Below are 12,877 nucleotides of genomic sequence, written 5' to 3'. Positions count from 1 at the left end.
TAAGTAATATTTTTTCATACACTTATATGTATTATAAATTATCTTAAGTGTGGTTATGGATCTTTTAATAAATATTCATATGTTAAGATATTAAAAACGTTTGTGCAAAATCTATTTATTTACTATAATGAGTCAAGTACTTATATACCGGCAATTATCGTATTTCAAGAATTTCCGTTTGCGGAACCTTATAATAGAAATTATTATATGTTTATGTATTGATTTTCAATAGTTTATACATAGAAATGGTGATTTTTATTTCAAACGTTTGAAAAAAAAAACAAACTGGACTTTGAACCAAATACGCACAAAATATATTTCAATACCCTACTAACAATTGGATATTAACCGACAGATTATTTAACAGCTAATTTTTATCTTCAAGAGAAAACTTGTTCTTTTCCAACTTCAAATTAAAAAAAAAAACAAGTAAGAAAGTATGGTCGGTCAAGCCTGACGATATAATACCCTACACTAAGTAAAAGAGCAACAACATTTTTCTTTTAAAATTTCAATAATTTATATTTTTGAGTGATTTTCGGAAGTCGGCCTTATATGGGAGCTATGACCAATTATGGACCGATCGTGTGATTATGTCTCTATGAAAGTTTACTATGTTAAATTTTGTGAGTATACCAACATTTTCAAGCGATTTATGCACGTTAAAGTGATTTTCGGAAGCGGGTCTATATGGGAGCTATGACTAATTATGGACCGATCGTAACAAAATTTGGTGACATGAATTTTGTATATATAAGACTTATTTGGAGCGCAATTTGTGGAGATACATTTATAAAGTAAACATTTATGACCGATAAAGTCCAATTTCGGAAGGACATTTGCATGGGGGCTAGGTGAAATAATATACCGATTTCAGCCATTTTCAATAAGCTTGGTCCTTGGGCCGAAAAAATAATATATACCAAATCTTATCGAAATATCTTCAAAATTGCGACCTGTACTCTGCGCACTAGGTTTACATGGACAGCCAGCAGCCATCCAACCAGGCGGACGGACGGACATCGTTTAATCGACTCAGAAAGCGATTCTAAGTGGATCGGTATACTTTAAGGTGTGGGTGGGTGTTAGACTAATATTTTTGGGCGTTACAAACATCTGCACAAACGCATAATACCCTCCCCACTATGGTGGTGTAGGGTATAACAACTAAAAAAATAATTGTTATACCCTACACCACCATAGTGGGGAGGGTGTTTTTGCGTTTGTGCAGATGTTTGTAACGCCCAAAAATATTAGTCTAACACCCACCTTAAAGTATACTTAGAATCACTTTCTGAGTCGATTAAGCGATGTCCGTCCGTCCGTCTGGTTGGCTGGCTGGCTGTCCATGTAAACCTTGTGCGCAGAGTACAGGTCGCAATTTTGAAGATATTTCGATCAAATTTGGTACATATTATTTTTTCGGCTCAAGGACCAAGCCTATTGAAACTGACTGAAATCGGTCCACTATTTCACCTAGCCCCCATGACTTTATCGGTCATAAATGTTTACTTTATATATGTATCTCCACAAATTCCGCTCCAAATAAGTTTTATATACACAAAATTCATGTCACCAAATTTTGTTACGATCGGTCCATAATTAGTCATAGCTCCCATATAGACCCGCTTCCGAAAATCACTTTAACGTGCATAAATCGCTTAAAAATGTTGGTAAACAAACAAAATTCAACATAGTTAACTTTAATATAGACATAAATCACATGACCTAATTTCATGGTGATCGGTCCATAATTGGTCATAGCCCCCATATAACCCCACTTCCGAAAATCACTCAAAAATATAAATTATTGAAATTTTAAAAGAAAAATTTTTTTTGCTCTTTTACTTAGTGTAGGGTATTATATGGTCGGGCTTGACCGACCATACTTTCTTACTTGTTTTATATAGGAACTGCAAAAGTGGAAACAAAATTCCAAAAAAGCATAGACATAAATATTTCCCAGTTTTTGGAATTTTGTCCACAAATTCCACATTTGTCTCAGCGCTATTAAAAGTTAGGGAATTCTTCACTTTAACTAAGTAATTTCAAAATTCCGATAGAAAATATCTTAAATTTTATGAATTTTCTCTTTTAAAGTTATCCCTGTTAAGATACTTTTCAAAAAAATATAACAGCATTATATTTTACTTTAGAAACTTTTTTTTCTAGGAAGCAGTTTTTCGATCCAAAAAAAATAAAAAATAAACATTTTAAAATATAAAATCGATTATTTTTGGACTCGTAACTGAAATTGATTTGAAACTTATGTCATATGATTTCTCTATATTGTATATAGAAGAAATAAATAGCATATGAAAGAATGTTTTTTATATGCCTAAAAAATATATTGCAATGATTTTAAAAGAACCATAATTACCCTAATTTGAGACCCCATAGCGTCACTGTTAAGATTTCTGTTAGGTCTGTCGTCAAAATGTTATATCGAATGTTTCTCTGTTAAACCTACATGAAATTTCATGTCCAAGGGATCAGCCTGTTAGAAATACAAATATATTTTGAGTGAACAAATGTTCTGAAATGTTCGACAAGAGTTGTCCACACGAGACAAATTTGTGTAAGGACAAAAAATTGTCCGTTGTATATTCAAATTGATGGCTTCTCAAAATGGTGAGTCAGCAATGAATGCTGCCGGTAATTAAAAAAAAACTTAATATAAAAATGTATAATTTTTTTTGTTTTAATTTTTATTATGTTAAAGCAATTATAGGATAAAAGATCACGTGACTGTAACATCTGATTATGGTGAAAAGAGAATTTATTTTAGTTTTTATGCGACATTTGCTAAAAGTGTTGAAAACACACAAATTGTTTGTAATTTTTTTTATTTCACGTAAAAAACACAATAGACCGCTAATAATGACGCGTTTTTAATCGCAGCTATGTATGTCTTACGTTAACCAAAGGTCAGCTAACACAGTCTTTATACATTAGAATGGCTCTTATTTTTCAAGAATTATTTTTAATTGAATCTTTTTTTAATATGGCGGAGATTCAAAATATTATCCGATTTTGCTAAAACTTTTACATGGCGGATGTAAATTTTAGACCCTGGTTGCATCGATGTCCAATATAAGGTCTTCATTATACACATATCGTAAACTTAGTGAGCAAACGTGCTATGTCTACTTTTTGTGAATATTAAGGTTGTTCTCGGTAGCTTTAAGTTGGTTATTGTTAAATATTGAAATACTTGAAAATTAGTTTATTGAATGTATGTATGTATATAATTTGCTCCTCATTAAATGAAAATATTAAAGACACTCTAGACTTCGGTCAGTGCCACGTATTGATAAAAAAAATAGTGTCATACAATTCAATTCCATAATCATCTGAAAATATATTTTCAAACGATATAATTTTTAAAGGTACAATTGCGAATTTACAACTGCCCGTTGATTCGTAACACGCAATCGTGTTGTACCATCTAGGCACGACGAGTTATTGTAGAGTCCTTCAATACGAAAAATTGCAACAATATATAGAGTGGGAGATGGTGAACTCTGAATAAAACCCGATAACCAAGTATTCGTGAGCCACCTTATTGAGATACAGTGCAAGTTCGGTATTCGAGACTACCCATAATCGCGACGGCTTAATTTTTAGCATTGCAGGTTCTATAATCGTCACAGTTTACGAAAAATGGGTTCTATTTCATCTTTTGGTATATTTACCTTTTTGTATGATTTTGATCTTCAATTTTGTCAGTTAATTCATGTCATTTGTTCAACAAAATTGAACATATTTTAAAGCCAACGATTTCACAAATAAATTCATAAATTCAATTTGCGTGAATTACTAGTTGCATAATTTTTCAGTTTACCGCATTATAAGGCAAGAAAATTCATTAAAAAAGTTCGTACGTACAACAGAATGTGGCCCTGGCAAACCTTAAAGAATGCTGAGTATCCAATAATGGAAAAAATGCTTTATAAGTGGTTTGTAAAACAAAAGGAAACAAATGTTCCAATATCAGCAACGATTTTACGATCAAAAGTCAGTCATTTGTATTCCAAAATTTATCAAACCAATTAAGGTTTCAATGCCAGTGAAGGCTGCATGACGAAATCTTAGTGTCGACATGGAAATACATAGATTTTTAAAAATTACAGGCGAGAAATTATCTTGATATTGATCCATTCGTGAAAGAGTTTAAGAATTGCGTTGATGAGCATGGGTTGACTTCGAATTCGGCTAAAAATTTCGAGACTAAAGAGTACATAAAAAAGCCTAAATTTATATTTGTGAACCATTTTCATTTTAATTCATTACTGATTTTCATTTAGCTTTTCAACATACTCAAGAATTGTGCAGTATTAAAAGAACAAATAACAATTGCCAATATCAAGTGGTTCAAAATGAAATAGAGTATTTTATATCTGAAAGCTTAAATGTCTAGCAAATTCTCTTTCAAGACAAAATTGTTATTACACATTATATTCATCATTATATAATGGACAAGAGCCCCACAAACTCTTGAAGGCTTGTGATACTCGATGGCGATCAATAGCCGTTAAACGTCTTGTGGATCTATGCTTCGAGTTAAAACCCATTTTGTTTTAATTTCGTCAAACCAGCAGTTCTAAAAAGCCAAACTTTTAAGTAATTAATACACTGATTATAATTTGGCGTACCATCTTTTTTTAAAACCAGTATTGCACAAAGTACAAAAAGTAAATAAATCATTTGCTGTTTTCTGATTTAAAATTCAAGGAATTTGATCCAGTATCGTCGCCAATTGAAAATTGTTTAATGTTTTTGACACATTTTTCACACTAGTTTGATGAATGAGAGATAAAATAAAGAACGTTTTAATTAGTGAAGATTATGACAAAAATAATACGACAAATTAAACTAATTGAGCAATTGCGACAAAGATTACCATATGAAAACTCTACGCAAAATCAATTTTTTTCCCGCTGATAATAAAGTAGTAAAACCAAAAAAAATATATTATGTCATATTGATAGTGAAAAATTAAAGTGCTAATAAAATTACGAAGCTTAAGGCTCAGGGGCAGAATATATTAAACTACAAATGGACAAATATAGAACCAACAATGTCCATTTTCTGACATGGTTAATCTAGTATTTAACTTTTTATTACTTCCTTTAAGTAAAGCTGATGAATTTTATCAACATATTTTCTAATTTTTTATTTAAAAATAAATATAAACCAAAATTCTTAATTTATAATATTTTAGCTTTTTTTGGCTTTTTTTCTAAAGCGGTTTAGCTTTTTCTGCACTTTTTTTGAAGCCAATATAGCTTCTTTTTTCGCCAGCTCCTGGCAACACTGCATATAACGAGAAAACGGCTCCCGGAAGAAAACTATGTAAAGAGCGAATGCTAACATAAACAACTGGATTCAAGAAGGAATTCATGTGGAATGAAATGAGGAACAAATGGAATTATCAGATACGGAATAAGAGGATTTATACGATAGTGGTCATGAAGAAAACAAAATTAAAGCGTACAATGGGCGTTAGGAAAATTATAAGCCTACAACAGCACTATATGAACTATATGATTCAGCTGTTATTTTAAAAAAAAGCAACTCTAAACTAAAAAAATTACAAAAAAATGTTCAATAAAATTTTGGGTCCTGTTATAGCGAAAATTCAGTTTCGCGATAGGTCTGGTTTTTGCTTAGTCGCAAAAATCGAGCACGCACTGTTTTAATACAAAACATTGTAATAAGTAGAAATACTGCTTAAAAACGTAACTGTATACAGTTATTACGTTTTTTCTCATTGTTATGCTGTGGTATCCAAATGTTCTAAGTCCATTTTGTGGTAGGCAATCAAAATTGAAAAATTATTATCTTGGTCAAATGGAATGCAGTATGACTACGTTATTAAATATACAATAGCGTCAAACTTATTTTAATTATAAGTTTATTAATATTAAACGTAATGTTGAAATTTATTATCATCTTGACTATTGATATCAAAAACGTTGATCCATTTTCTTTTGAAAGTAATGGTGACAATAGAGACTTTTTTATTCTTGGACCAGCACTCAGGGAATGACCCTTACTCATGCAAAGCATTGTGTTGGAACTAGGAAAATAGATTATGAGAGGGAGAAAAGAGGCAGTAGTATTTGTGGACATTCGATTTGAAATTTCCTTAAAAAACGATTTTTTCCCTGTAGTGTGTTGTGCGGTCCACTGGTCAATCGACAACAAATCTATAAATCTGCGGATATCAGGAACAAGTTCCCTAATTTCATCAGAACACGTTCCATTTTAGTACCGATAGAACAGTGAAACGCAGCCCATATGGCGACGCACAGTGGCTCCATTTGATTTTTTTCGTTGTAAAGATTATAACTTCTGAACCAAATGAGATAATAAAAAAATTTGAAATGAGTGTTTGAAAATGGTTGTACGCCTTTCAGGTGCCTACTTATGGGTTAGCAAAGTTGAAATTTGTGGAAAAATAAATTTTATGGGAAGTAAAATAAAACATTTTTTTTTTTTTAAAAATTTTTTTGGGGGTTTTTCACGGTGATATGTCATTTTTGAAACCATGCTTTTTTTTAAATTTTACCTCTAGCAAAAAATGGGACAAGAACGGGCAGCTGGGAATTTTTGCATTAGGTAAAGTAGTAATCAAAGAACTTATTTTGAAAATATGGCAAATATAGAAATTGATAGTTTTTTTTTCCTTCAAAGTTGAGAAATATTGAAAAAATAGATAGTTGGTAAATATCGATTTACCTGGACAAATAAAAAGCAAACAGTACAATTTTTGTTTAAAATAAATAAATATAATTATCAAAAAAGTCAAAAATAATGACGATCACTTACATAGTTTTCGATATATTGTATCTGAAAGCGGACCAAATTACTTAAAAATTGTCTGTTTTTTTGAAAACTGAAAATCAGTCAACTTTGAATGGCTATATCTTCTGAACCAAAAATCTGATTGTAATAAGAGTAGCATTTTTGAAATCGTTGGACAATTTACTGTAAAATGGGTTTATTCAATATTTTTAAGGGACACATGAAATTTTGATTTTTGCAACCTCACTTCTTCTACGGGCGCCACTGTGCGACGGTGCTCCAGCGAATCAATAGAGTTGAATACCCTACTGTAACCCGTCCATACATGGGAGTTGTATTCGATTTTCGGTCTGATTTAAGTGATGTAAATAGTGAGGAAATCAGATGGGGCGAAGTAATCAAATAACAGAGTTAAAACGATAAAAATAAAGAAACAAAGTTATAAGAAAATGTGCTAAATTCACTAAAAAATACAAAGCTCTACACAAAATTAAGTTCAAACGGCTTAATTTGCTATATTTAAAAATCTTGTAAACTTTTTCTGAAAACTTACAATAATACACAATGGGTATATATGTATATAATTTTCCCATTGTATATAAATTTAATTAAATGTTGAGCTATATATTTTTTTTAACATTTGTTTGTTACTATTACGTAGAATGTCAAGTATTTAATTGATCTTTCTATATATACACATACACTCAGACTCCATAAATATTGTAGCTGATTCCAGTATTAAATTTATTTATTTAATTTTGTTATTTTGTTTTATTATTGTATTTTTTTTTAACAGTTTATGTCATACTTTTGTTGTGTTTTTCTGTTTATGCCCCCACATCGAGACAAATAAACAAAAACAAAATTAAAACAGAAAAAAAATTAAATGATTTTTTGCTTTTTTTATTATTTTTTTTTTCTACTTAATTTTACATAAATACAATATATATAATATACAAAATACATACAGACATACAATACATACGTATTACAAAAATACATACATATATATAAAGATAAAAAAGATCACAACTGAAAATCAAAAATAATAAAAAAAATATAAAGAATAATAATATAAAGAAGAAATAAAAATGTTTAAACCCTTATATGAAAAAAAAAACTAAAGTGAAAAATTAAATAATTTATATATTAAACTGATATTGTCATCACTCTATGTACTATTTATCTAGTAGTTTTGTTTTTATGCATAAAATATAAAATGGAAAACTTTAATTTTTATTATTAGTTAATTATTTTTTTGTTTGTTTAACAATTTCGTTGCTTTTGACTTAAAGTTTTCAGTTTTCAACTTGTGTTTTTGTTCTTATCGGTCAATTTGTTTTTGTTGTTGCTTCATTTTATGAAGAAATTTCCTCCCTTGGAGGTTAATTGATGTTGTGTCGTTGTGTTAAATTCTTAAAATCTTCTTAATTGATTGCAATAGATTCTCTCCAGAGTTCCTGCTCTACGAAAAAAATAGCCAACGTTGTTGTTGCTGCTGCTGCTGTTAAATGCATTTACAATATCTTACATTTGCGTCTCCTGGGCATACGCATGACTGGACAGAGCACCGATCGTATGGCTTCATCGAATACTGTTTTTAAACCTTTTTGTGTCAAGGCCGAACATTCCAAATATTTCACTGCTCCGATTTCCTTGGCCATAGCCAAACCCTGGGGATAGGTAATGGGAGTGAGTTTCTTTTCCTTTAGCTTCTCAATGGTGGCCTTGTCGTCACGTAAATCCAATTTAGTGCCCACTAAGATAATGGGTACTTGGGGGCAGTGGTGACGTACCTCGGGATACCATTTGGCGCGTACATTCTCGAATGAGGCTGGATTCACCAAAGAGAAACAGATGAGAAATACATCGGTTTGGGGATAGGAGAGAGGGCGTAAACGATCGTAATCTTCTTGACCGGCTGTATCCCAGAGGCCCAAATTAATGGGCTTGGCATCGACCATAACATTGGCCGAGTAGTTGTCGAATACGGTGGGTATGTATTCGCCGGGAAATGCATTGGTGGTGTAACTGATCAACAGACAGGTCTTACCCACAGCACCATCACCCACTACTACACATTTAATGGCTTGCATTGTTTAAAGATTTGTATTGTTGTCTGTGACTTGTGGTTTTTAATATCTTTTATTAAATATTAATTTAATTTATGCATAAATATGTTTTGCAATCCAACTGCCTTATGATTACACAATCGTTGTTATTTGCAAAATATTTGTTTATTAATAATTTATTGAAATATATTTGTTGTTGCTCAATAATTTTATTTATATTAGTTACTTGTTCACTTTTTTCTTTAAGTTTATGAATGTTCTTTGTGTTTAATTTAATTATGAACTTCGTGGTGGTATCCAATAGATACTCAATTGAATTGGTTAAATTTTTTTTTGTTTTAATATTAACGTTTAACTTAAATTATAGCAAACACACCCAAACACTTTGAAATCACTGCATTAACTAAGTAAGCATTTGAGTAATGTTGAAAGCAACACACAAAGAAAATACCCACACATAACAACAATCTCATAGATACTTTATTTGAATTTGAAAATACACTTGTATCACTCACTCTAATCTTGCACCCCCTACAATCATCACTTTCTCTCTAGTGTTTAATTTACAGCAAGTAAATTAAAAATACCCTATAGCTGTCTCTATCTAAACATGATCTTCTGGCAGTGGCCAACACAAGTACAGTGAGCTCTAAAATATAATGACTCTACACAAATTTAGGTGTGTGTAAATAAACAATGAAAGTTTTTATTAGTTTTGTTTTTATTTTCATTCTCTCACTCGCTCTTCCTCTATTCCCCCTTCTTTATACTATAGTTACTCTTTTAATTCTTTTAATTGAATTATATATCTCAATTTTTGTAGTTAAAGTGTGAGAAAATAAAAAAAGATTTGTTCATGACTCATGTTGTTTTTATAAACATTTTATAGTTGTTGCTTTTGTTTTTGTTTTTTACACATACATATTGATGACGTTTAATGATTTTTCTTTCTCTCTACCTCTCCAAACATCTGTACTCGCCAACGACCTTGTTTATTTCAGTGCGATTTTTCCCAATTTTGGTTATAGTCGACCACCATCATCACCGCCATCTGTATCTGTGTTACTAGTTTTAGGTTAATTGTATTTGTGTGTATGTATCTATTTTAATAAAAATTATAGCATGATAGATTTTTTTGTTTAAATTAGATCATTTTTGTTTACCAAATGTTTAAATTTGTTAAGCAGATGGAATGGATGAGAAATAAATTCTTTTGGGATAAAATAATAAAATAAATCAAACGAATCTATTTACCATTTAAAAAATTTTAAAAGTATTTTATTTGAAAAAAGCTGGTTAAATTTAGTTTTCTGTATGGGCCTATTGTCGATCTAAATTTCTAATTCGTGAAATATGTTGCTGTAAAGGTTTTTGAAATAAGGTGCCCGCCATAATTATGAGGTCACATACTTTTCTTTCTGGTTCTCTAAAAATACAAAAGTTATTGTATTCCGAAATATCAAAAATGTGCACTGTAAAGTAGGGTAAAAGGGGGACCATTTGCCATGTGGGCAGGTCTGTCAAGATCAATCTATTTTGTTACATTACCAACTTTAGTTTATATTGAAATGTCACAGTACAAGTAAAGTGTTGAACAAATGAAAAAGTTCCCACAATGGACTTTCTTTTGAACACTTCTATTTATTACACAGGGCAACAAAATCGAAAAAATTTTAGAGGCTTTTTAAACCACTACACAATTTTGATGTATTGTAGTTCCAGCAGTACAAATATGGTCTTAATTTAAAATTCTGTGGTGAAGTTTTTTTAAAAATTTTTTTTTTTTGTAAAATTGTGAATTTTTTTAAACTTTTCTCCACATAATTTATGATAACTCAAAAAGGATTAGTCTGATATTATTAAAAGAAACTTAGAAAAGTTAGTTTTACATCAATCCATTAATATATTGCGTTTTAATCGGCTCAGTAATTTCGGAGTTGTAATAACAAATTAAAGCAAAAAATATATTTTTTACGTGAAAATAGAAAATGTTTGTGTTTTAAAAAACTCATGAAAAATCTAAAACGGCAGAAATTTTTCAAGTTTATTCTTTTATCGCAAAGCCACATATAATAGCAACAAAATGAAATATCGATCATAAAAATCCATTGATTGTTTTCGAATTTATTCACAATTAAGTGAATTCGCTCATTTTCACAAAATTTTACATTTTTGTTTGATATACATAAAATTGAGTAGTTAATGTTCTTCTTTAGATAAACTGAATTTCTAAATATATTGCGTTTTAATCGGCTCAATAGTTCAGACTATATTAAAAATTATATGGACTATAATATTCTGAATAGATTTTACCTAAAATTCATAAAAGTAAGGAAATTGATCTCATTCGCAAAAATATTGCCAAATAATTAGTTTTTCTCGAAAATCGAAAAATTTAAATCGAAGGTACGGAAAAACTATAGGAGATATTGTCATACTTTTTTCCTATTTTTATTCCCTATTATACTCTCAATAAATCCCAAATGAGATGATCAACAAATTCTGAAATTTTGTTTCACAAAAATTTATTTTTTCCCCTTTTAAATGCACCTCAAAACTTCAGTGTCTTAACGTTAACTTGCGTCACCAGTAAACGTTATCCTATCCTCTTAATATTTTACACAACATAGAACAATTCTAGAGGGGGGACGGTAAAAATTAGCAATTTTATTTTTTTGGAGCACTCTACTGTTGCCCAATTTCGCCCAATTTTTCAAAAAGATGCGTTATTTCATGATAATACTTGTTCAAAAATTCGTAGCTTTACCTTTAATAGTTTTCAAAATACTGACTTTAGTCCCCCTGAAATGGCAAAATCTGACACTGTGCGGCCTAGGGAAACACCTGTTAACATTTGTTAGGAATTTTAATTTTTAAAGCTATCATTATTGAGATACCTTTCAAAAAAATGTATAAAAGCTTTTTAAATACCTTATGAATATGTATACCCTCCACCACCACAAGTGGTGAATGAGGGTATGTAGAAGTTTGTCATTCCGTGTGTAATATTGAGAAATATTCATCTGATATACATATTTAAAGTTTCTCCAAAAAATTTGTTCCTACAACATGTTACATTTAGAAAACTGGAAGTTATTTAAGGTTATTAACTAATGAACATTGTTCAATTAAAACAAACTAATTCATTTAACGTTTGAAAGTCACTGGAGGTTGCTGATGAGTTATCGAAAGTTTAAAATATTTCCAACATCTCTCAAATATATTTTTATTACATTTTATTAATTTTCATCTAAAAATAATTAAGTAGTTTTCAAAATATTAAATGTTTTGAAAGCTACATTTCTTTACCTTTCCATTGATATATAAAACATTATATCTAATTCTTTATTATACTTTAAAATAATGCATGCAAATCACACACCTTGTTAAAAAATCTCTCTATTATGTTACTCAAGTCAAAAGCAGCTTACTATGCGCTTCTCATTTTTTCATGTACCATATGCAATTTGGTTTATTGTTTTTTTTCATGACAAAAATTTATTTTGCAAAAAAAAAAAATTTTTACTTCAAAATAGATTTTTTATTAAACAATAGATTTTTTATTAAAAAATGGATTTTTTACTAAAAAATTAATTTTTTTTATTGAAAAATGATTTTTACTAAAAAAAATTTTTAACTAAAAAAACAGATTTTTTAGAAAACTATTTTTAGTAAAAAATAAATTTTGTATTAAAAAACAAATTTTTAGTAAAAAATCCAATTTTTAGTTAAAAAAATCCAATTTTTAGTAAAAAATCAATTTTTTAGTAAAAAAATCTATTTTTTAGTAAAAAAAATCCATTTTTTAGTAAAAAAAAAATCCATTTTTTAGTAAAAAAAAAAATCAATTTTTTAGTAAAAAATCCAATTTTTAGCAAAAAATCCATTTTTTAGTAAAAAATCATTTTTTTAGTAAAAAATCCAATTTTTAGTAAAAAATCCAAATTTTAGTAAAAAATCCAATTTTAGTAAAAAAATCTATTTTTTAATAAAAA

The 12,877-nt window shown here is 29.4% G+C and overlaps 1 protein-coding gene across 1 annotated transcript; it reads right to left on the bottom strand.

Annotated features, from left to right (window-relative positions):
* Nucleotides 1-7,692: 7,692 nt before the first annotated feature.
* Rac2 lies at nucleotides 7,693-9,166 on the bottom strand. Its single transcript, XM_065504668.1, has one exon. It carries the CDS (start codon nucleotides 8,904-8,906, stop codon nucleotides 8,328-8,330), a length of 579 nt encoding a protein of 192 aa, XP_065360740.1. The 5' UTR covers nucleotides 8,907-9,166; the 3' UTR covers nucleotides 7,693-8,327.
* Nucleotides 9,167-12,877: the final 3,711 nt, after the last annotated feature.

This window comes from Calliphora vicina, chromosome 3 (assembly GCF_958450345.1).
Source record: "Calliphora vicina chromosome 3, idCalVici1.1, whole genome shotgun sequence".
In the NCBI taxonomy this organism is placed as follows: domain Eukaryota; kingdom Metazoa; phylum Arthropoda; class Insecta; order Diptera; family Calliphoridae; genus Calliphora; species Calliphora vicina.
This window is presented reverse-complemented; position numbering and strand designations above follow the sequence as displayed.

What these genes read in the sequence shown, in the direction of transcription:
- Rac2 (XM_065504668.1), bottom strand. Translation starts at nt 8,906, where the DNA reads ATGCAAGCCATTAAATGTGTAGTAGTGGGTGATGGTGCTGTGGGTAAG.